Raw genomic sequence first — 24,910 nt, 5'->3', positions numbered from 1 at the left:
TGACTACAGAGCTACAATAATTTGTCTTTTATATCTGCCTAAAGCTCAGCTTTAATACTAACATGTACAGGGTGGTGACCGGGTCTCTTCAAGTGACACTTTTATGTACCTGTAAACCCAAATAATAATGCTACTGTTATGTGCAGTGTAGCTGTGCTCCCCCTTTTTTTTTTTTCTTTTTTACACTATTGCTTCACCTTCCATTAATTGCTATTAATCCACACTTGCCTAACCATTGCCGGCTTTACCAAACAATATCTAGCATGTGAACACAGTTCTCCAATATCTGCCTGTAAATAAACCATACAAAACAAGTGCATTAATATCTCTGACCCAGCGATAAAATAATCTGTAGCAACCAATCAGAAATAAGATTTCCACCTTTGTATAAACTCACATTTGAGACTCGGAAAAGAGCAAAAACATTTCACAAAATTTGGGACAGATGGATAGCTAGTCCTTTGACTCTTATTTCAATGTCAATATGACAGCAGTCTCCTTTTTTTCTTTTGATTATGCTTGTCTCCCAATTTATTTCGACCACTGCTTACCTGGCTTGAAATTTAGTTGTCTATATATTTTGCTGTGATAATGTATTTTAATATCATGTGAGTCGGTGTGATGTCATTGTACTAATGCTTGTTTAATGTTTAATCTCTTTTGTGTACTGCGTTGGATCTAACGCTTTTTTATGTTTGTTTTTCTTTAAAATCAATAAACATATCTTTAAAAAAAAAAAAAAAAGGTAGGATTTCTGTCTAGGTACAATCTGGTCAGAATTTGAAGCTATGCTTTGAAATACACAAGGGATGCAGACGTAGGACTCTAGGCAGTAAACATTCAGTAGGTAGTAGACAGTGTGGACTGCTCTTTGGCTGCGGAACCTACAAACTATACCAAAGAGTTCCTCTTGGGACATCTAGTGGTCATTGTGCAAAACACAGCACACCATTTCAGTAATACGTAGAATTAGGGCTTTCATATTAATTGTCAATTGTGTCTTCAGAAAAAATGTCTTTATTACAGTGGTGATAAAAGACAACGACAACCACCAAGAAAGAAAATTTTTATTTCATAAATTATAAACCCAGATCTGAACATAACTCCGACATTCAAATAAAAGCTACTGACATCAGATTGCAGTCTTGTGCAGCTATATCATTATGTTTTCTTGGATATTACTTAAAGGAGAACAACAGCCAAAAATAACAAGATACACATGAATAGTCCATCAGAAGATACAATAACAAAACCAGGTTTAGCTGCAATATGCAGCTTTAATCCAGAAAATTCCCCCGCAGTACATTTTTCTGTCACTAGTCTGACAGCCTGTATCATTCAACCCCAGCCTGTGACTGGACAATGAAAAGAGAAACAGCCCAGTGATGGGCTCATCTCTCTGTCCCTCTTCTCTCACTTTCTGTCAGCATGCTTCCTGTCAGCACAGGAACTTGTTGGTTCCTTGTACTGTTTCTTCCATTTGTAATCCAGCCCTACTGTACAGGGACTACAAGAGGCTGATACTAGGTCACATTTTTGGACCTACGCTTCTTACATTTAATAAAAATGCCTTTAATGATGTATTAATGATCGCAGGGCTTCGTTAATCTGTGTTTTTTATATCTGCCTGCAGTTCTCCTGTAACTTGTGTGCCTAGAATCTGAGCATATCCAGTGACAGAAAAAAATAAATGCAAAACCTATATGGAGTTTACAGATTTTTGTTAAACTGTAAAATAGTTATGTATAGTATTATTTGAATATTTTGAACCATTATTTTGTTGAGCAGCATACTGAACACAAGTCTAACCCTACTGACGACATCTAGAGAAATGTTATTCACCCTGCTGACAAAATATAATTTTCAATTGTGTTTACCGAGTAGAATGGCAATTATGGTTTATTGCTCTATTTATATTCTGGCTGGGGGCGTGGCTGAGCAGCGGATGTAGTTGGACGTCTCTCTCTTCCTCTCCGTCAAGATTCCATGCTCTGATCCTGTGGGTGACTCCTGTACTGATCGCATTGGCTATCAAAAGATGCAGAGGGCTTCCTGACTACCTGAGCTACCTTACTATAGGTCCTGTCAGTCCTGCGAACATGTCCAAGCGGCTTAAAGATAGACGTTCCTCGGCCGAGGATGTGGGCCAAGATGGCGCCCAGCAGCAGCGTCCCACGAGGGAGAGGTATACAGAGGCGGCTTAAAAGCTCTTCTTCTGGGCCCTAATGAAAGATCCAGTTACCCCTCACATCTCCCCGGAGGACTAATCGGGGGGGGGGGGCAGTCAGAGGCAGATGACACGGTTCCCCTGGAGGACACAGCCGGCTCCTCTCTGGAGTGGAATGCTGTAAGTACACCTGTGGACATTTTTGCGCTCCCTCCTGCACTCCCTGCTGATGCAGATGACTCAGAGCCTACACTTCAAGACATCTTCTCTGCTGTTACCTGTAACACTTCTATAACAACTCTGACAAATGAGCTGAAAGGGGTTAAAGCTGAACTAACGTACATTAAACATACAGAAAGTAAGGGAATGAACGTCTGCTGTGAAAGGTTGCATTAGCGCCATCGAAGATCATATGGCACCACTCCAGAGAGATGTAAAATATCATAATCATATTACAGCTCAACATGCTGCCTGCTTGAATGACCTGCAGAACAGGATGCATCGCAACAATGTGCGTGCCATTGGTATTCCCGAGAAGGCTGAAGGCAAGAATCCTGTGGCCTTCATTGAGCAATGGCTGCTATTGATTTTTGCAAAGGAGGCTTTCTCGCCTATGTTTGCTGTTGAGAGGGCGCACAGGGTCCCAGCTCGTCCATTACCACCAGGCAATTACCCGCAGCCTTTCTTGTTAAAACTACTGAATTATAAAGATAGAGATGTTATTCTCTCTAAAGCCAGGCAATTGAAAGACACACTGGTTATTGATAACTCAAAGGTGTCCCTGTTTCCTGATGTTCTCATACTGAGATAGTTTTCCCTCCTTTTTTTTTTTTGTTCTTTTTTGTTCTTAGTACATAGCCCAGTTACTCTTTTGTGCTCAGGCGGAAGTATGATGATACCTCAGTCTTTCTAGTGTGTGCTGGATTCAAGTTTGCTGTTGTATGTGAAGCTATATTCCACCCTTTAGGGCTTCCACTGTTTCCCAACCATGGAGGTCCTGTGTGGACGAATGACTTGTTTACTATACTGGTTGTGGACCCAGTTGATTCTATGCGAGTTTTTTGTACATGACATTCCACTGATATGTTTATCTGATCTATTTGACTTTTTGCCTGATTTGGCACCTGCTCCACCTGTATATGGCCCGGTCCCTGGTTTGGTTTCTACCTGGGTGGATAACATCTATACCTCCCAATTATTATACTAATCTTATCAGGTCCTGGCCTGCTACTGATGGATTATCCCGTACGGAGAACATTACTTTCCCATACCTGGCTACTACTCTGAGGGTACTATCGTGGAACGTCAGAGAACTTAATGATCTGGTTAAAAAACTGGTGGTATTTAGAACTATTAAAAGACTTATGCCCCGTACACACGGTCGGATTTCCCGACAGAAAATGTTCGATGGGAGCTTGTTGTCGGAAATTCCGACTGTGTGTAGCCTCCATCGGACATTTTCCATCGGAATTTCTGTCACACAAAATTTGAGATCTGGATGTCAAATTTTCTGACGACAAAACCATAAATTCCGATCATGTGTACACAATTCCGACGCACAAAGTTCCACGCATGCTTGGAATCAAGCAGAAGAGCCACACTGGATATTGAACTTCATTTTTCTCGGCTCCTCGTATATGTTGTACGTCACAACGTTCTTGACGTTCGGAATTTGCGACAAGATTTGTGTGACCGTGTGTATGCAAGACAAGTTTGAGCCAACATCCGTCGGAAAAAATCAGTGGATTTTGTTGTCGGAATGACCGATCGTGTGTGTACGGGGCATAAGAGCTGCCATAATATGCCTCTAGGAGACACACTTGTCTCCCTCACCTCAATCCTATTTTTTTTCTCGGTTGTTTAGCCATCGGTGTCATGCTACTCATTCCTCATATTCCAGGGGAGTGAGTATTTTCATTTGTCAGGGAATTAGCTTCTCCTGTGCCCAGTCTCTTATTGACTCAGAGGGTCGCTACATTTTCTTATGTACTATTCATGGGGTAACATGCATATTTATGGCATGATTTCCAGCTCTTCTGCTATTAGTGGTAGGGTATTTCAACAATTATCTGGATGTTCGTGGGATAAATTACTGGTCCCCTCTCATATCTTGCTTGGGGATTTGCTTACCTCCTTGGAGAACTCGGATTGACTGACGTGTGGAGAATACACCACCCAAATACCAAAATATTTTCATGTTACTTTGCTACTTATGGTGGACTATCTAGGATAGACTTGGGCTTAGGAAATTATGCTATGTTGCCCCTAGTGGGTACTTCTAACTATGAGGGTAGACATATTTCTGATCATTCTCTTCTACAGGTTGAGCTGTTCATGCTTGATCTTCCTAAATGTTCTTATTGGAAGTTGAACCCCTTTTGGTTGTCACTATTCCCTGAACAGGATCCAATTTCGGCCAAATTGGAATGCTTTTTCTGCGAGAATCTTGGTTCAGCTGGATTGGGCACCATTTGGGACTCAGCTAAGACCTATATAAGGGGACAGTTTAATAAACCTATCTCTCAAATTCAAACTGATACCAAAGCTTTGTAAACAAGCCTATGTAAACAATTCATTTCCCTGTTCTGCCTAGCAACATGACAGGGATCTACTGTTCCCTGTCATTGGGAGCAGTGATCTCTGTCATGTTGTAGTGGGCCCATCCTCCCCACAGTTAGAATCACTCCCTAGGACACACTTAACTCCTTGATCGCCCCCTAGTGTTTAACCTCTTCCTTGCCAGTGTCATTTACACAGTAACAGTGCATTTTTATAGCACTGATCGCTGTATAAATGTCACTGGTCCCAAAATAGTGTCAAAAGTGTCCGATGTGTCCGCCGCAATGTCGCAGTCACGATAAAAATCGCAGATCGCCGCCAATACTAATGTAAAGCAATTAATAATAAAAATGCCATGAAACTATCCCGTTTTGTAGACGCTATAACTTTTGCATAAACCTATCAATATAAGCTTATTGCGATCTTTTTTTTTTTTTTTTTTTTTTTTTTTAACCAAAAATATGTAGAAGAATACATATCGGCCTAAACTGAGGAAAAAAATTCGTTTTTTTATATATTTTTGGGGGATATTTATTATAGTAAAAAATATTGCTTTTTTTCAAAATTGTCGCTTTTTTTTGTTTATAGTGCAAAAAATAAAAATTGCAGAGGTGATCAAATACCACCAAAATAAAGCTCTTTTTGTGGGGGAAAAAAAGTACGTCAATTTTGTTTGGGTGCAACATCACACGACCGCGCAATTGTCAGTTAAAGCGACGCAGTGCCGAATCGCAAAAAGTGCTCTGGTGAGGAAGGGGGTAAATCCTTCCAGGGTTGAAGCAGTTAAAGATACACCTATTTGATGATAAAGAAATTTAGCATTAATCCAATTCACACTACCAAAAATTACTTTATGAATTATAGTAGTAGTACTGTGAAAAAAGCTACCCAAAAATTCACCATTCCTTTTCCAAGTTAATAAACTTTCAGGTAAATATATTTGTGTATTACATACCAAATGCAAACTATCTTTGTCAATGATTTTTAAAGACTGTGGAGACACTTTAATTTCTGGAACAATCATATCTACCACAGTAATACTAATTTTAACCCTTATTTGAGCAAATTTTCTTGTTACTTTAAAATCCCATATTCTTACAATGTCCCCTTTTTTATCTCCTAGTATATTTAAATGTTCTGGATCTAGTATTTTTACAAAATTTTGTAACCGGTAATACAATTGCTCTACTGGATAAAGTAATTTCTCAGATCTTATCATATTATAAGTAACATCTCCAGACCAAATTGTTGAATCACTACCTTTGACATACTGACCAGAAACCACTTTCCACTATATTACATTCAAAGGTTCCAGTTCTGTTGTTTAGTTTATAAGATCCCTGCATTTAAAAATAATTTGTTTTAGATTCTATTTTAACTTTTATTTCAACATTATTACTATGAATGAAATACAATTGCATACAACAATCATATCCCTGTCCTACTAATACATATCCAAACAAATCTTCAGCTGTATTGATATTAGTGTATCTAAATCTATCTCTTTTGTCATCTATATTGATATCATTGTCTTTATCATTTTTTCATCTGTATTGATATCAATATCTTGCTCGCTTTTGTTATCTATATTGATATCAGCGTCTACATCTCTTTAGTTTCTGAATAATGTAAAGTCTTTGTTGTGTAAATCTTCAATCCTGTTAACCTCTGCATAGCTGGAACAGTTTGTGATATATTTTACCACAGATAAAATTGTCACTAGAGAAAAAATGAATCCCGTGATGATAAGTCTTCTCTCTTTAAAACTTTGCTTTTCTTTTGTTGTCATTTTGGAATCCATGATTCCTCCAGGTCAGATTTTTAGAAATCATTCCTGAAAAAAAATGTAGCATAATTATCTTGGCATATACAATTTGCATTGATCAGTGTGTACCAGCATTTTTTTGTTGTCTACGTGCATTTTTCACTGAATTGAGAGGTCTTTGGACTTGCACCATTACACCTTGAACATCCAAGATGTCAAATGGACCTTCCCAATTCCCTTTTCACTTCACTTCACTTCACTTCAGGTTCACTTTTCCTGAAAATTGTTATCATAAGCTGTCCTTCTTTCTTAAACTTAGAAATATGTGGAAAAACCATTTTGCACATACAAGTAGCTGCATGTGGCAAAATATTGTTCAGATTGTCCTGTAACATCTGTAACCATTTTGTTTTCTCTATTGCCTCTCTTTGTGGCGTAGGCAAAAAAGGTTCATTGGGAAACACAAGTGGCATTTTCCTTCCTGTCATTAATTCAAAAGGAGAATGCTTTGTTGCTAAATATGCTGTGCTTCTGACACTCATCAGAACAAATGGTACAGCATCAACCCAAGTATTTCCTCTAACAACATTTTTGCAATTCTAGATTTGATAATCCTATTCATTCTTTCCACAATACCTGCAGACTGTGGATGATATGGTACATGAAATCTCTGTTCTATTCCCAAGATTTTACACATTGCCTGCTTGATTTTACCTGTAAAATGGGATCCTCTGTCATTACTACTTTGTTGGTATACCCCAAACTGGAAAAAAAAAAAAGATTAATTAACACCCTAGCAGTTGTTAAAGCATCATCTTTGCGAACTGGGAGGATCTGGATCCACTTTGAAAAAATGTCAACCAAAACTAACGCAAATCTGAATCCATTTTTCCCTGATGATAATGGTCCTATATACTCTATTTGGATAATAGACCAAGGTCCGTCTTCTGGAGGAATTCTTTGTAAAGGAGGTTTCTGACCCTTTGGTCTAGGATGCACTTGTGCACAAATTAGACAAGAGCTAATTACACTGTCTACAGCCTCTTCCACTTTGTCCCAATAAAACTTCTCTTTAAGAATTTCAAGCAATTTTTTCATTTTCAATTTTCATGATTGAATTTAGTGAATTCCACCTGCAGGTGTTGTGGTATAACAGGACGCAGAACCCCATCTAAGTCATGACACAAGACCCCGTTTTCACAAACAAAGAAAGATCTTGGGTCACCCGGAAAAGAAGTAAAAAGACGCATTTTCTGTTCCTCTGCAAATGAGGGAAGCTGTGTGTCCGTTTTATTCACAACATTAACTGAAACCAATTCAGGTTGAATCACTAATTTTGCATGCAATGCTGCTTCCTTTGCTAATGTGTCTGCGGTATGATTACCTACAGATAACTCACTATTATCTTTTTTATGGGATGGAATTTTTACAATAGCATATGCAAGAGGATTTTTCTCTGCAAGTTCAAAAACTGATTCAAGTGTCTCTTTCTGCACAAGGGTCTTATTGGATGAATCTACAAAACCTCTACATTTCCAAATAGGTAAGTAGTCAGTAAGAGAACGAACAACATATGAACTATCACTATAGAACACTAATGAACTTCTATTCTCTTCCTTGTCAATTGTCAGTACTGTTTTTACTGCTTCAAGTTCTGCTTGTTGAGCTGTAAAATGTCCTGGCAACTTGTGTTGTATGGCAAGATTCCGCTCTGGATACCAAATTGAATATCCACTGTAATAATTACCTGACATACAATATCTTGAACCATCAACAAATATAGGTTCATCAATTTTCTCTGCCTCTCTATAGAAGAGAGGAGAGTGTGTCTCATGGACTTCACACAAACATTCATGTTCTAGCCCAATGTATTCCAACAACTGAGGAAGGATATACTTGGCATTGTGTTCAACCTGTATATGTTTAGGTGACAGAGCCAACAACCATTGAGAAAATCTTTGATTGGAGACTGCAGGAAATTTTTTCTCAAAAAGGAACTTCAAGGTACTATGTGGGGTCCGTAAAATGATTTTGCCGGACACATTCGTCTAAGCCCTTTTCCACAGGAGTAATCAAACAAGAAAAGTACCCAATAATTCTACAATCCTCTCCCTGTTTCTGAAGCAAAACAGCTGAGAAGGCAATTTCTGAAGCAAGCACTTGCAAAGCAAATGGTGCTTGTTTATCCACAGTAGCTAGTACAGGAGCTGACTGCAAATCATTTTTCAACATTTCAAAAGCTTTTTGCTGGACTTCTGTCCAGGGACCAAATTCATTCTCCTCTTTATGTTTTGACAAGTCATATAGCGGTTTCGCCTTCTGCCAATGACTTGATAAAATCTCTAGAGAAATTTACCAAACCCAAAAATTGTCTCAATGCTTTGAATGTTGTAGGAACAGGCAAAGATGCAATATTCTCTATACGTTCCTGTAAAGGCTGCTTCTTCCCTGGACCAATCAAAAGTCCTAGAAATTGTATTTCACTTTTCATGAGCTGAACTTTGCAAGTATTCAGCTTGAGATCACCTTCTTGCAGACGTGTCAACAATTCTGCCAGAGGAGTCAAATGCTCCTCATTTTCACTTGAAAAGTATTTCATCTACATACTGGATCAAACAATCTGGTCTAGAAAATTTTGATAAAACATTTGCCAACGCCTGATGAAATATAGACAGCAAACTGTGATACCCTTGCAGAAGACGATTAAAAACATATTGGACATTTTTGTAAATGAATGAAAATTTATATTGACAGCTTTTGGCCAAAGTAATGCTAAAAAAAAAAAGTTTGCAATGTCCAATACAGAAAACACTTTTGCATTAGCTTTTATTTGTGGCATGATGTCTGGTGTTTCCGCTACAATAGGCGAAGAACATGGTATGTATTTGTTCAGCATTCTTAGATCAATCAAAAGTCTGTATGCATTAGGGTCATCTCGTTTAGCCACTACCCATAAAGGATTATTTGTCACAGAATTAGCGTTCCTGATGATTCCCTGTTCTTAAAAACTCTTGAATAGTCATTGAAACAGGTTTATCAGACTCTGGTAATTTGTATGGCTGGGCAAATGGATGGTCCTTACCCTCAATGTTAACCTCAATACCTTTAAGTAAACTAACCTCGTTCTTTTTCTGACTCCAAAGTTTTTTGTGTGACTGTACCATTTGTTTTAACTTCAAATTATCTCCTGTATCAGGCCATTTGTAATCAGTGTTAACTGCTTCTGTCAAACAGATGCTTTCCACTTCTGACTATTCGGCTGGATCCATTACCACAGGCTTACGATTAGCTGAACCTTTCTAAATCACTCCATTGCCTAAATCAATTATCCACCCTCTTTGAAACAAAATATCTGTTCCAATTATATTCTCGACTCCCTGGCAAAACCACATGTCAATTTCAGTTTGCAAACTGAAAAACTGGTAATTTCAAACCAGTGACACTGATCTGAGCTCCTGTGTCTAATAGAGTTCTCACCTTTTTGTCCACTCATTTTAGCTTTTAAAGAAGAACGACCACTCTTGTCTAGAAATAAGGGAGCTACATAATCTAAAGAGTGACCTACTAATTCTTTTTCCTCTATTTGTCATGGGGAAGCCAATAATGGCTGTCTCCGATTGATTTCACTGGTTGAATGTGCATTCATATTCATACCAATCTCTTTGCTCTTTCCTCAGAGGAGTGTAAAGAGAAAAAGCCTTAACTTCTTCTGCTGAAGGTGGGGCAGAAGGTTAAATAGATATCAATCCATTTTCTTTCCTAATGTTTTTCAACTCAATATCTCTTAAATACTTCCTACACTGTGACTTATAATGACCTACTCTTTGACAGTAGAAACAAGTAAGTAGCTTTTTATGATCAAGCTGTCTTACCCTGTCATTCCTGAAGGGGGCAGCATCAGCTGCTTTAAACCTAGTCTGGGTGTCTCTTTCAAAATTGCTATTATGAATGACCGATATCTTGGTTTTTAAATTACTCCGTTTTAATTGTCTTCTTATAATATCTATAACTGAAGCTGCCTCGTCTACATTTTTCTTTTTGGCTAGCCAAGACCATCAATGCAGGATCTAAATATGTACATTTTCGAACAAATGCCCTTATTAAAGCCGTATTTTCATCCTCCAATGCATATACCATCTTGAATGCCTTAGCAAATTTCTCTCTAAAATGAAAAGGGTCATCATGTATTGTAACTCTTAAGGAGTCCAATATTTCAGCCGTGGGCGTTTCCTCCCCCGTAATACACAGTAATAACTGAACGTAATCTCTCAGATGCATCACTATTCACTTCAGCTCCATAATTATCAAGATATGGTAATTTTGATTAAACGCGTTGCGATAAAATTAGGAACCCATAAACAGAAAATTGTATTCCTTTGATCATCACACAAGTTGAAACGATCACAAAAAGTTTCAAAGACATCCCCGTTGTGAAACGCATCTGCTCCTAAATCATAATATCTTTCAAAATTTTCATCAACTGATCATGTATTTGCAACTTAAGCATAGACGCTCTATCTAATAACTTTTGCTTGGGTACGTCCACATCACTTGGCTCCTCCTCCACCTCAACAGAAACATCTGGTACGTAAGAAGCCTTTGCTATTTCTGACTGTTTTTTATTATACCTTGTCGTAAGCACCGAAATATGTTTGTTTTTTTAAATTGTAACATCCTGCATTTCCATTTCACTCTCCCAAATGCTCAATATAGTTACAAAAAATTCACAGTTTGAACACCTAGGTTCAATAGATATATTCGCATCTGTTTGTATAATTTCTGAAACATTTTCAACTCCTGATTTGTTCACAACACAAATCATATGTTTTTCTGGAACACCATAAACCATTGAATTAAAAACCAAAACCAACTTCATTATGTTTCGCAACTTTTTCTTTGTTTTAGCTAATGAAAATCTAGCCTTATCAATTTCAGCATTCGCCTGTAAACATTGTTCATACATTGATTTCCACAACATAGTATCAGACAAATGATTCGCTAACCCTTTTAAATTCCAATTTGCTTTCATTAGCTAGACAACACATTCCATGATTTCTACTCACGGAATATAGAACTCTTTCCCTTATGCGCTGATCTCAAATAACCGTCTTTCAAGACTTCTGATTTCCACACAAAATTCTCAGGTCTTCACAATCATCAATCAATTGATTTTTCTTCTAGGTTCATTTAATAATTCAGAAGTTTTGATTTCAATACATCACTTTCTCCCCTCTGATCAAGGAACGAAGTGGTAAAAAAAAAAACATGCTTTCTCTGTTCCAATACTTCAGGATCTGGCTCGAGCGACCACTCAGCTTCCTGACTCTCCATGTGATCTCCCCAGGACCACAATGACAAGGATGACCCCAAACAGATCCAATCCCTTAGTAAATAGCAAAACATAAAATAGTGTGGTGCTGCCCAAGATCTATCATATACATGAATTTACATCCAATGTGATACCGAATAAAAAATGAAAAAATGCATAAAAAGTGCATAAAACAGTATAGATCCCCACAAATTATAGGGGAAATACTTAAGTGTCCTCACAAACTGTGCAATAAACAAAAGTAAAAGATAAATAAGTCCAAAACAAAAAATCTTCTGTAGTGCATGTGCTGATGTTTCGTCAGATTCAGCGACCCATCAGAATTTGTCTGTCGGATTTCTAAATACTGTATTTCACTATACAAGCTACGTTTACTGTTAAAAATAAGTGTGAAATGCAAGACTCCGGTGGGTGTAACAAGATGTCCGCTTGCCTCCTTCTCACTGTATCCTTACTGTGGAGGAGTGCGGGATGTAGCAAGATGGCGGTGATGGAACGTCACTTCCGCTACAAATTCTGACGGGTCGCCTAATCTGATGAAACACCAAAATGTTCTTTGATAATATAGGTGATCACCCTCCTCCGTAAATAATAACATACGCTTCATCCAGTGTAATGTGGGTTTGCTCACCCTCACCTCTTTATTGGACCTCAAAGTTTCCTAAGAGGTCAAAACAGCATAATCCATATATGAGCACGCAATTCAAATTTATCTTTAATTACTTCTCCAGCAGACATCTTCCAAAACTCACAATCATAGGAATGGCATAAAATAGAAAGGAAGACTAATGCCCTGTACACACGATCGGACATTGATCGGACATTCTGACAAAAACATCCATGGATTTTTTCCGACGGATGTTGGCTCAAACTTGTTTTGCATACACACAGTCACACAAAGTTGTCAGAAAATCCGATCGTTCTGAACGCGGTGACGTAAAACGCGTACGTCGGGACTATAAACAGGGCGCGTAGCACTTTGTGCGTCGGAATTGTCCACACACGATCGGAATTTATGCAAAAGGGATTTTGTTGTCGGAAAATTTTATAGCCTGCTCTCAAACTTTGTGTGTTGGAAATTCAAATGGAAAAAGTCAGATGGAGCCCACACACGGTCGGATTTTCCGACAACAAGCTCCGATCACACATATTCCGTCGGAAAGTCCGACCGTGTGTACAGGGCATAATTGTGCTCTCTGTATGCAGTTTATTACAGTAAAAAGGGTTAAAAACACACTCGCATAAAAGATATATACAAATTGCATGTAAAACTCAAAGATACTACAGCTCACCACCAGTTCCCAGATATAAAACATGATGGCAGTATCGGCAGGTTATGCATTGTGCATAAGCCATGTTGGGGGAGCAACACGTATAGGAGTGCTAATTTATCATTCACTTTTGGTTATTGCATGGTGTGTGAGGATACTTAAGTGTTTCCCCTATAATTTGTGGGGGCCTATACTAATTTATGCACTTTTTTTTTTTTGTATGTTTTTCATTTATTACATGTGAATATTCAGTGTCACATTGGATGTAAATTCATGTATATGATATATTGCGTGTAGTGCTGCACTATTTTATATTTTGATATTTCCAAGGGTGATTGGTGTATGCTTGCTACTCACTTTAGAGAGTTTACTGACTGTGCTGAGTGCTTGTTGTTTAGTTGTTTAAATCTACAGTCTCCTAGCTGCTCTCATCTGCCATACTACCAGCTGCAAATTTGGGTGACCCTGGGTTGGTTCCCTGATCAGGTGCTTTCTCTTCAGAAACAGATGCCAGTTTACTAGTAGAGGGCTGTGTACTCAAATCCAGCTCTCTGGAGTTGACTTAACTGGGCTCTGTAGCTTAAGCATGTATTTGCAAATGTGTGCAAACCCCTGTTTTAAACGCATACTGTTAGACAGGATAATTACTGTTAGATAATACTGTTAGGCAGGCCGGTCGGTACGTTGAGCCAGGAAATGATTTGTTTTTGTTTTGAATGCGTTGCCCTTCCATGTGCTCCTTCCTGCAAAGGCCAGTTATAGGTAAGGGCAGTGGCCATTTGTACTGTTGTAATATTGGTGAGGGGACACACTGGACACCTTTGCTGCCATTGTGCTATATGCTGGGTGTCCAGTATGCCCCTGTGCCCTTAACCACTTGCCTACAGGGCACTTAGACCCCCTTCCTACCCAGGCCATTGTTCAGCTTTCAGCGCTGTCGCACTTTGAATGACAATTGCGCAGTCATGCTACACTGTACTTAAATTTTGATCATTTTCTTCACACAAATAGAACTTTTTTTGGTGGTATTTAATCACTGCTGGGTTTTTTATTCTTTACAAAAAAAAGAACAAAAGTTTTGAAAACTATTTTTTTTACTTAGTTTCTGTCAGTAAATCTTGTAACTAAGTAATTTTTCTCCTTCACTGATGTGCACTGATGAGCACTGATAGGCTGAGCTGATGGGCACCGATGAGCACTGATAGGCGGCACTGTTAGGTGGCACTGATGGGCACTAATAGGTTGCACTGATTGCCACTGATAGGCGAGACTGGTGGGCACGGATAGGCGGTACTGATGAGCACTGATGGGCGACACTGGGCATTGATGGACAGCAGTGATGGGCATTGATGGGCAGCACTGATAGGCGGCACTGATAACCAGAACTGACTGGCATCACTAATGGGCACTGATTGCTGGCACTGGTGGGCACTGATTGCTGGCACTGGTGGGCAATGATTGGTGACACTGGGCACTATAATGTAATCAGGGCACTGAAGGTTTACATTGTTTGTTGCCCCCTGCAAGGAGATGCCGTTGATTGGCTCTCCTTCGCCACACACTCTGTCATTGTGAGGCGAGGAACGCCAATTACAGGCATCTCCGTGTTTACATGTGACCGGCTGTGATTGAACACAGCCAATCACATGGTTAAAGAGCAGCGAACGTGGCTCTTTACAGAGATCGGGGTCGGGCCGTGTCCTGGCAGCATGGCGCGTCTGCGCTCGCCGCGCTGCACGCCCCCGTGGGCACGTGAGAGCAGCCATTCTCGGACGCCGTCATATGACATCGTCCCAGAAAGAGAGCCGCACCGCCCTGCTGTCATTTGACGGTGGGCGGGCAGCAACTGGTTAAGGAGGGGTGGACTCCCTCCAGGCTCACCTACCCTCTGCCTATCCATTTTAATGCATGTGCTTCCACTGTGGAGTCTCTCAAAATTTAGAGTTAGGACCACAGATACTGGGGTGCCCTGACAAACGAAACCCCTATTTTTAATGCATACTGTTAGGATAATTCGGTTGGTTGCAAGCTAGTCGGTAAGTTGAGCCAGGACTTCTTTGGTTTTGTTTTGCATGCTTTGCCCTTCCATGTGCTCCTTGCTGCAAAAGCCAGTTATAGGTGAGGGCAGTGGCCATTTGTTCACTCCACTTAACTCGGCCATGATCATACCCCTCTGTCTTCAGTCTCACCCCTGAAGTAGTGGTGATATGCGGAGTAGCAGCAATGGGTGCAAGAGTGGATGAGGCTTCCTGCTCCCAGGTATGACTAAACTCTGGTGCCTTTTGCACAAGCTGGGGCTACAATACACTTGAAAGGTAGTGGGCAGTAGGTTGTGAAGCAGCAAATCCAGTAGCGGCCAACCTGATACAGTAGCACTTCAATATCCAAGTACCACTCGTTGTCCAAAAAAAGCAATAGTGCACCATTTTGGTTCACTTTCTCTATGTGGATAACCCCTTCACACTGAGGTCAGTAACTCTGACTTCCTCTTCCAGTTTCTTTGGCGCAAAATTCCTCCACCTGCTAGGCAGACTCTTCCTGTAACAGGAGTTAACTCTTCACTGACCAGCCGAAATTGCACCTTCAGCTGATTTTTTATTTTCGCAGTTGGTACAATTAAGAAGTAATTTTCCAAACATGCATTCACAGTACAACAAAAGAATTATGTTTCACATGAAAGTGGCTTTGAGTGCTGGTCCAAGTGCCAGTTAAAGTTTCTGTTATTCACTGAAGTGCAGGTGCAGAGCCCATGCAAGCCCAATGAGTAATACTGAAGCGTAAAGATGCCACACTCCAATCAGCCCATATGTTTGGTATGGATCAAGAATGGCCTCAGTTTCGGGTCCTACCAGGCCACGTCCCCTGATAAATTTCACGCCGTCAACAGGGCTTAGTCATAATGACTTTTGTTGTTATCACTTAAGGTTGGACTTTCTAGAGCTGATTTAAAAAACCTCTCCCACAAAATTATTTTTATCCTACTAGGCATCTGACCTTTTGTTATGCTCACGATCCGCACCGCTCCTGGTAAACCTGCAGAAACCTGAGCAGTAAGAAGAAGACTATTTTTATTTTATTTTCCAACTTTAACACTGGACTCCAGGATAAGAAAATATTGTTTAAATACAAGCTATGTGTGCTCTTCCTTGAATCTTGGTGTACTTTGTGTATTTCTTCCAGATCTGTGCCATAATCCAAAGTAAAATGTTTGCAAGAGCTTCCTGTACTAAAGACCAGTCACTGTTGCCCTCTCTTGTTGAGGAGGATGACTGGTCTTGTCCTTCCCTCCTTTTCTGTAGGCAGTCTGTAGTGGGAGGAGCCTGGTAGGTCCCTCCCACAGCTCTGCTCTCTGCACAGGCTATGTACAGCACTGTGATGATGTCCCTGCTAGTCGTACAAGAAAATATGGGTATTATATTAATTTTGGCTACAAAAAAGACCCTAGGGCTTATTTTCGGGGGATGTCTTATTATTATAAGTATTTTAACATAATTTTAATCCCCCAAAAAACATTTTGGTTAAAGTACTTTTTAAGATTATGTAGTCCGTTTTGTGGGAGGATTATGCTGGTGTAGGGTGCAGTGTGTCTCCCTTTGTGGCTGTTTTATGAGAAGTACCTTTTTACAGCAGCCCTCGGCGATAATGTAACCTGCCTGAGCTTTTCTTCTCCACTCCGAGATTCCCGTCAGACCGCTCTGAGCACTGCAGAGGGACCTCCGGGTCAGCGGCGGCTGTGGATGGGGTATTTTGCATGATCGTTGCAGGGGGGGACACACTGCACCTTATGCCAGTGTGTACATTTAACAAAGCGGATACATTTTTAAAAAAATGAACTTTACTAGGGCTTATTTTCGTGGTAGGGCTTATATTGCAGCCCTCCCCGATAATCGCGCTAGTCTTATTTTCGGGGTAGGGCTCATTTTCGAGGAAACGCGGAATGTGTACACCTTTGGCTTAAAGTAATTGTCCCCTGACCTTTTCAATGTGCAACACTTAAACACAATACTTTTATAGCATGCTAGTTCTGGGCTCCAAGTAGTCTTGAGTTGTGTCAGCACCAAAACAATAACATTTTAGAATCACTGCTGTAGCATAACTTTGTAACTTCCATTATTTTTCTTCTTAACTCCACAACCATGATAAGGAAAACTAAGCCTGAATCTGATACAATATAAAATGTCAGCAGGTGCTGCAGCATCTACAACACATTTCTCAAGAACAAAATGACTTTGTTTCTAGGGATTTCCCAAGAGCAGTTAATGAAAGAAAATCTTCAATATCGTTTTTTTTAAATTACATTTATTTCTCATTTACGCAGTTGGTACAATTAAGAAGTAATTTTCCCAACATGCATTCACAGTACAACAAAAGAATTCTGTTTCTGCTAGATTATCCTTAAAAGAGAATGGTAGCACCACAGAAAGCCTGTGAACAGTGACCTCTCACTAGCACGGCATTGGTAGGTGACAGGAGCGTCTTGGCCTTTTATTGCTGGATGCGTCGGATAGATTGGATTTGGAAAGTCTGGGCGTGGGATCCCCACTCTCTCCAGTGCTTGTATTCACCTCCATGGTGGTCGGATTCCAGAATGTACTGGTAGCCACGATAACCGGGATACTGGTAACACACCCAGCTGTGAGAAAGTGAGTGCAATACATTAATATCAAAAAGCAGTCCTCTTCATTTGCACACAGAATGAATTCCTTCACGGAGCACTTTTTAAAACATTTGGGCATTGCCTCTAACTTAAATATCAAACATTTTTCCAGACAAGGAAATTTAAAATAAACTTCTCATAATAGAAATATGGAGGCAGAAGTACTAGTTTCCCAGCTGGCATGTGGACCTTCTTGCTTTCCTACTTTAAATCACTCTGACTTTTCCCTGACTTTCCTGATCTTCATATTCATTCCCAATTCATATCTTCTTTTTTTCTTTTTTTTTTCTTTTTTTTTTTAGCTCTAACCTGGTTTCTTCTTAGTGCTTAGTACTTACGCTCCACACTGAACTTTCATGGATCCAACTTCATTGTTTCCCCAGCCCATAGCCTGTAGAGAAGGGTAGTCATCACACAATTCCCACTGGCGCCCAATGAAATTCTCCTTTTCAAAGATAACCAGCTTGGATTCTTTATGGTTCTGCATAGAGGAAATAAAACATGTTAATTAATGTTTTAATGAGAATAATGTGTAAATCTACAGAACACTGGGGGATAAAAGAGAAACATATCTTCATGAGTATTAGCGTATCATTCATGAATACTAATCTAAAGCAGTAATAAAAAGGAATGCACATGGCAAACAATATGTAAACATATGTATATAATCACTGGCCATATAATCACTTTTTTGTGTCATTGCACTTCTCCTGACCTTGTCTCCACCAGATTTTCCTCTAATTTAAAAAATTCTGACATGGAAAGTTGTGGTATCAACATGAATTTAACGAAGTTTGGCAGAAATACAGCAAAAGGACTAGTAAAAAAAAAAAAAAAAAAGCAAAATTAATGAAACAAATCAACCACAAAGATGGATTACACCATGGATAGTATTAAGTTTAGGGTGGTTTAAACTCTAATAAAAAAAAAAAAAGGAGAAGACGTCTTTATGGGTGAACTCCTAGTCAGAGAATATATTTAAAATAGTCTTTTTCAAAAATATCAGAAATTGCCAGAGCATATCTAAATTGTCACAGGCTCCATTTTGAGGGCTCAGCATAACTGTAATTTTTAAAAAACTAGATGTAGCAGATGACAGCTCAGTCTAAAACCATCTTAAGAGCTTAGTTTACATGGCACCCATCCATACCGCTAAAATGAGGGCATTTATAACTAGACATGTGTGGTCCGTTTCATTCCGAATTAAAATTCAGACAAATTTTCGTTATTCGGAAATTCGAATTCAAATAGTTTTCGAATAGTTTTCAAATTCAAATACTTTTTGAATGCGAATAGTTTTCCAATTTCCAAAGAGAATAGAACAGAAAATAAAGGAATAGAATAGAAAAAAAAATTCTATTTCTTTATTTTCTATTCTATTTTATTCTAATTAGAAAACTTTTTGAATTGAACTTTTCGACTCGATTCGAAGATTAATAAACGAACCAAATTCCGAAAACAAATGAAACAAATTTAAGTAAACTAATTTATGTAAATAACGAAATGAAATTAAACTATTGTTTTCTTTCTGCACATGTCTATTTATAACAAAGAATTATGGAACTATTTTGTCCTAAATTCCAGTTGAACATTCAGTTTAAATCTACTAAATAAATCCCAGGGGCATAAAAGGGTGTTCAAACTCTCGCAGTTTGTTTCCTTTGAGAGTAGCCACAACCTAAATCAAAAAGCTTGCCAGCATGCTGTAGATAAATCTTGTTCTAGGTGTGTAAGCAGTGGTCTCTTTACAGGGGTCCAGCAGTCAGAGCGATCAGCAAGGGGCATGAGCTTTGCTAACTAAGGAGTTTTAGCTTTGACTCAGCAGGCGTCATAAGGAGGCCATTGGTTTGATATGTCTGGAATATATTTAGCTGATTTAACCTAAAAGTATTTGGGCTTTAAAACTAACTTCTAACAAACTCATAATCTTAGGATAAAAAGTACAATATATTTTAAGAGGCCTAGATGTTTCCTGCTTTAGATGTTTTTCTATCCACTCAAAGCACCCACAGTCCCCATTGCACACTCACAGCAGAACAGATTGGGCGGAAAGACATCAGGCGCTCAATGTGATAGGCATTGCTGCCACTCCAAGCATCCCAGCGGGGGTACTCTCCTCTTTCCAGGACAAACTGTTGACCGCAGAAGCTTGTGTGTTCATATCCAATCCATCTGTGTGAAAACAAGTAGGGGAATAAGTAAAATGTGGGTTGTAAGCAATTTCTATCTTGTCCACAGGTCCAAGTGAATGCCACAGGGCACGGAACTTGAACAGGGCCTCCCACAATCATTTTTAGGGATGGTGTTCAAATCATTAATAAACTAAACTATAATTTTCTGCTTTCACAGAGATAGAATGCCATATCAAAATAAGCCTACCTATGACCTAATGAGCACTTCCTAACCTCTCCTGCACCCAACAGAATTATTCACTGGGCTTTGACCAACACAGTACCCCATAATATTAATTAATGTATTCTGTTTCTCTGATGGGCAATGGGGTTGATTCACTGAAGGAATATAGACTTTTCACCTAGCAAAGTGGTGAAGCTGTGTTTACACTGAACACCCAATCACGTTCACTCTATCGAAAAAAAATTGCTGGAGTTGAGCTTTAATTTTATTGAGGGCAACATGGAGTATTCCCCGGCTGCATAGTAGAACACAAACTGTTCTACCGTTACATACATCAGGCCAAGGGTAGGCCAAAGCTATAAGATGGCCATGGGAAGGAGTCCTAGGCCTACTTTGTCTGAATATATTTTAACTAAATGTTTTTAAAATGTAACTTTATTTTTGAAAGGACACAATATTAACTATCCAAATAAGTAAAAGATTATTGTGGTTTGAGCAAACATTAGGATGCTGAGCAAACACCTGAGCTAGTATTTGTATTTTATATTAGTATTTATCACAAATGCCCATGTGATCTACAGTTTTTCATTTAAGCAAGCTGTAGTAAGAAAACACTTCTAGAAATAAACTAATAAAGTTGTATTTGGCTGCATTATGACCTAAGAAGTCTTAGAAGTCACTTAGAAGCCATACTTACGCTCCACATTCCACTTTCAGAGACCTAATGTTATCAAAGCCGCACTCCATGATGTTTGCACAGGAGGAGGTGAATTCCATTCTCTTTCCTTGAAAGTTCTCTTGGTCATATACTGTAATCTGGTAGTAAAAAGAGCCATCATTTTACTGTCACATGACTTAATAATCATTCCTGTGGCAGGATTTACAAAATCAAATTAAAAAGCAGCATTTGATAGTAATGCAAAGAATAAATGTTGTGGGGTGTCGATAAATGGGATAAGATTACATTGGAATCAATATGGTGTGTGTAGAAGTATGCATGCTTGATCTCCCTGCAGCTGGATCAGGTGATGGCTACCTTCCCTTGTTGGATACCCTGCAGACTGTTTGGGCTACCTCCAGTTTGCTAGTACACTGCCAAGCTGGGACTTACAATTCCACTTTTAGTTGGATGGCTGCATTGTCTCTGTAGCTGCTCTGTCCACTGTTTAGCATGCACTTTCTAACTCTGGAGATCCTAAGTCTCAAGGGTAATCTTTGTTGTAAGCAGTTGAGCACATTGTCCCCAGCAGGAGCCTAAGGGTGCTGTTCATGATGGATTCTGCAATTTAATAGTTATGCAGTTATGTGATTTGTGACATGCTGTTTTTGTGGCTTTTTTCTGCTTAAAACAAATTCAGATAAGAATGATGAATGAATATTTTGTTTTGCTGGTCCCATGGTTTCTTGTTCTTGGTGCCAAACAAAAGAGACTATTTTGAGCAGCCGAGAAGAAATACAATAAAGTAAACACAAGTGGCTCTTTTTAGTCATTTTTGGTAATACTCTACTATAACATGATCTCTGTGTTGGATCATGTTCAGGATAAAACCCAGATACAGAACATCTAATCTACATGAAGTCTCAGTGTTCTTTCATTTTAAATAACTGTGCTATTGTTATCCCCACTCGCTCTCCCTCGTGTACAATATCTGGATACCTTCCAGGGTCCCAGAGGAACAGGAAGTGGGTTGATCTGGGCCATTTTTTCAGAGGTGATGTCTTCTGCAACAAAAAAAAAATAAGAAAAATGAAAAAAACATTTATATCACATTTTCGCAAAATGGGATGTTGTTATCCTATGTCCAGTTCACCTGTTATTTATATTTCCAGCATGTTACGCTATCCTGTGTCCAAAACTGTTTTCAGCAATAGCAAGAGAGATTTAAAGTGTATATCCAGACTTTACCCAAATTTCTATCTTTCTCCCTTTTTAAGCATGTCCCCACATTATGTTTTTTTACTCTGTTACTGCAGACTGCAGTGAGAAACAGCATTTGTTATTTAATTTGATATAATCACCAGATTTGTAAAATTCTTCCAAGGACAGCAGCTAGAAGCGCAGGTCCTATTGATGTAGGCACGTCCTCAAACTACTTCTCTCGAGGGCCCTTTTTTACTACACACAGTGTGTGGGCAGGCTCTTGAAAGTCAAAGAAGCAGTATTGTTTTGCTGTGAAAGAAATCAATGTATGTATGTGGAAAAAGAAAGAGAAAGGTAGGGGAAGTTCTGTAGTCCAGCAGGCCAGGCTGAAAATACTGTTTGAAATTTTGATGCATGTTGTCAGACCAAATAGAAATCTAGAAGCCCTCTGGATTTCTGGCAGATCAACAGGGTTTTTTGTACTTGCATTTTAAAGGGATACAACATGGAGAAATGTACATGTACTATTTTTTTTTCTTGACGTTTTTTTTCTTGACATACACTTTAAGTTTTAATAAATGGGTTTTAAGATCCTAGACATTAGAACACAACACATTGGTTAAGCTACATTTCTATGTGTGTGTATATATAATTTATTTTTTTAATAAAAAATAAAAATCATCCTATTAGCAGTAGCAACAGACTGCCTGTGTTTACTTTGCTGTTAAATCTGTAAACTGGCCTCCATGCCATACCTAAGGATGTGAAATTTTAGGGCTGAACTGTAAAACAGGCAGTTAGTAGTCTCGGTATCAGAAATGAATAAGGAAGACAAATATTAAAGGTTTTTCAGTTCTTGCAGCTCAACTTAACTATTACACAGCTACTGTACTTACAAATGGATAATGAAGACAGTGTGCTGCAATCTTTCAAACAAATTTCATTAACTATAATGGAGAGACATGCATTCTCCTTTAGTGCTTTAATAACTTCTGATTGCTCTCCGACTAATGAAAAGGGTGCATGGTTCCCCTACATACATATATAAGCATGTTAGTAAAAAAATGTGATGTATGGGTTTTTATTTCTACTAACATTCATGCCATTTATCAGATACTTAGCTAAACCACGCTATCATTTGCAACCCTTTCGAGGAATAATCAATCCCAATGTGTATATATATATATATAATATTCATTTGCTTTGCTAAACCACCTGGGTGAACTGCGAGCGCAATGCTTTGTGCTTGCAGTTCACCTATTTTGAAGCCTATGGCTCTAATCAGGTGCATCAGAAACACTCCCGCCGCTATAATTCAGGCACCCGGTGACTGAAAAGAAGCCGCACCCCTGAATAGGGGGTGTCTACAGCGGCCATGGATAGATTCATTCAATGCATGAATCTATCCATTATACGCAGAGAGGGGGCGGTGCCCGTGCGCCCTTATGGACGCACCGCTACTGCTAGGGGGTTGTTTTTCAAAGTGATTACTCAACAAAATAAAGTTTGCTTTAAATATAAAACAGGAATTAAATAGTGTTTTTGGTTTGTGGTGCTCAGATGCAGTGAAGATCTGTTTTAATTTTCAGACAAACTAAATAGCCTTCAGCACATACCTTGCATGTGGCACACCTGATTAGCTCTTAGTGCTGCCACTCCCTGTCAGTCTGCAAGGTGCTGTACAGGGGATAACATGAGCCTGACATGAAAAGGGATTTAGGTATTTATACTACAGTAGTTGCTTTCAGCAATACACTGTATGAGTTTTAATGATACCATAGCAAGCTATACATTTAGCCTGGCACATGTAGTAGTCTTTGCTTCAAATGTCACATTACAGATAGTCCATAATGATCATTAGGCATTTACCTAATTAGAATATCAGTAGTTACATGACTTTAGGGTGTCCCCAAGATTAGCAATTATATTTATATATGTAATCTGTAAATCTTTAACTTCACCTTATGTTCCTTCCATCTAATATTATTTTGAACTATCCAATTATGACTACGTATTTCTATGTCTGCTTTCAACAGAGAAACATAAATACAAACTCTGTAGAATCTTTTTTTGAGAGAGACTCCCTATTCTGTGTATAGTACTAGATCCTGTATAAATGCAATTTCATTTCTGGAACTGGGTCCCTGATGGAGCTGTGCACTCACCTCGCTCAGTCTGAACTGCTGGGATCTCCATCTGGCACTCGCCTATTCCATCCATCCATTCACAGGGTTTATATAGGGAGATGAGCCACAGGTCTTAATGCCAGATTTTCACCTCGTGTCAGCACAATGCGGTCTGCGCTATTGTCCCCTGCTGATCCCAGGCCTCCTGTATATTGCTATCTGCATGACTGAGCCACTATCTATGACCTCACTACTCTGTCCAGCTTCTACCACTTTTTGCATACATTTTGTATATATAAAAAGTTTGGACATACTACATTTATAAATATATGAAAATATATACAGTATATATTCCGAATAACATCTGTTATATGGGGATCATTCTTTGTGATCATTTATCTACCAATTTCAGGATAACCTCCATCGACACATATTATTGTGTCTATAGGCATCATTCTTTGAGATCATTTATCTACTTATTTAAGAATCAGAATTTTTTTTTTATATTTTGTTTTTTTCTATAGTTTGTGTAGGATGTTATCTCAGTCATGAAAATCAGTTCAATCCAGTAAACTAGGAGTGGGGGTAAGTGAACATATGCATTAGATACTCCTTGAGCCAAATTATACATGAACCTGTTTACCCTGCATGGACAAACACAAGTTCACTGTAATTTCCAAAAGTAAAAACTTACTTGTAATAGCTTCTCGAAATATTTCAGATTAAAAAGGTGATATACTTTAACCACTTCAGCTCTGGAAGAATTTACCCCCCTCCTGACCAGAGCACTTTTTGCGATTCGCCACTGCGTCGCTTTAAC

At 38.9% G+C, this 24,910-nt stretch overlaps 1 protein-coding gene across 1 annotated transcript; it reads right to left on the bottom strand.

Moving 5' to 3' along the window:
* Positions 1-17,370: 17,370 nt before the first annotated feature.
* On the bottom strand, positions 17,371-24,270 carry CRYBA1 (crystallin beta A1). The gene is made up of 6 exons (XM_073616825.1): positions 24,130-24,270; positions 21,761-21,825; positions 20,801-20,919; positions 19,779-19,920; positions 18,087-18,229; positions 17,371-17,724 (listed from the first exon to the last, which is right to left on the bottom strand). The coding sequence occupies exons 1-6, from the start codon at positions 24,182-24,184 to the stop codon at positions 17,577-17,579; spliced, it is 672 nt and encodes a 223-aa protein (XP_073472926.1). The 5' UTR covers positions 24,185-24,270; the 3' UTR covers positions 17,371-17,576.
* Positions 24,271-24,910: the final 640 nt, after the last annotated feature.

The sequence above is a fragment of the Aquarana catesbeiana genome, linkage group LG02 (genome assembly GCF_042186555.1).
Source record: "Aquarana catesbeiana isolate 2022-GZ linkage group LG02, ASM4218655v1, whole genome shotgun sequence".
In the NCBI taxonomy this organism is placed as follows: Eukaryota; Metazoa; Chordata; class Amphibia; order Anura; family Ranidae; genus Aquarana; species Aquarana catesbeiana.
The sequence above is the reverse complement of the archived record's forward strand: the minus strand, read 5'-3'. Positions and strand labels throughout refer to the sequence as shown.

What these genes read in the sequence shown, in the direction of transcription:
- CRYBA1 (XM_073616825.1), bottom strand. Translation starts at nt 24,184, where the DNA reads ATGGATGGAATAGGCGAGTGCCAGATGGAGATCCCAGCAGTTCAGACT. An exon ending in AGCAGTTCAGACTGAGCGAG is followed by an intron (nt 21,826 to 24,129) that starts GTGAGTGCACAG and finishes TTTTTGTTGCAG; the next exon opens with AAGACATCACCTCTGAAAAA. An exon ending in ATGAAAGTTCAGTGTGGAGC is followed by an intron (nt 17,725 to 18,086) that starts GTAAGTACTAAG and finishes ACTTTCTCACAG; the next exon opens with CTGGGTGTGTTACCAGTATC.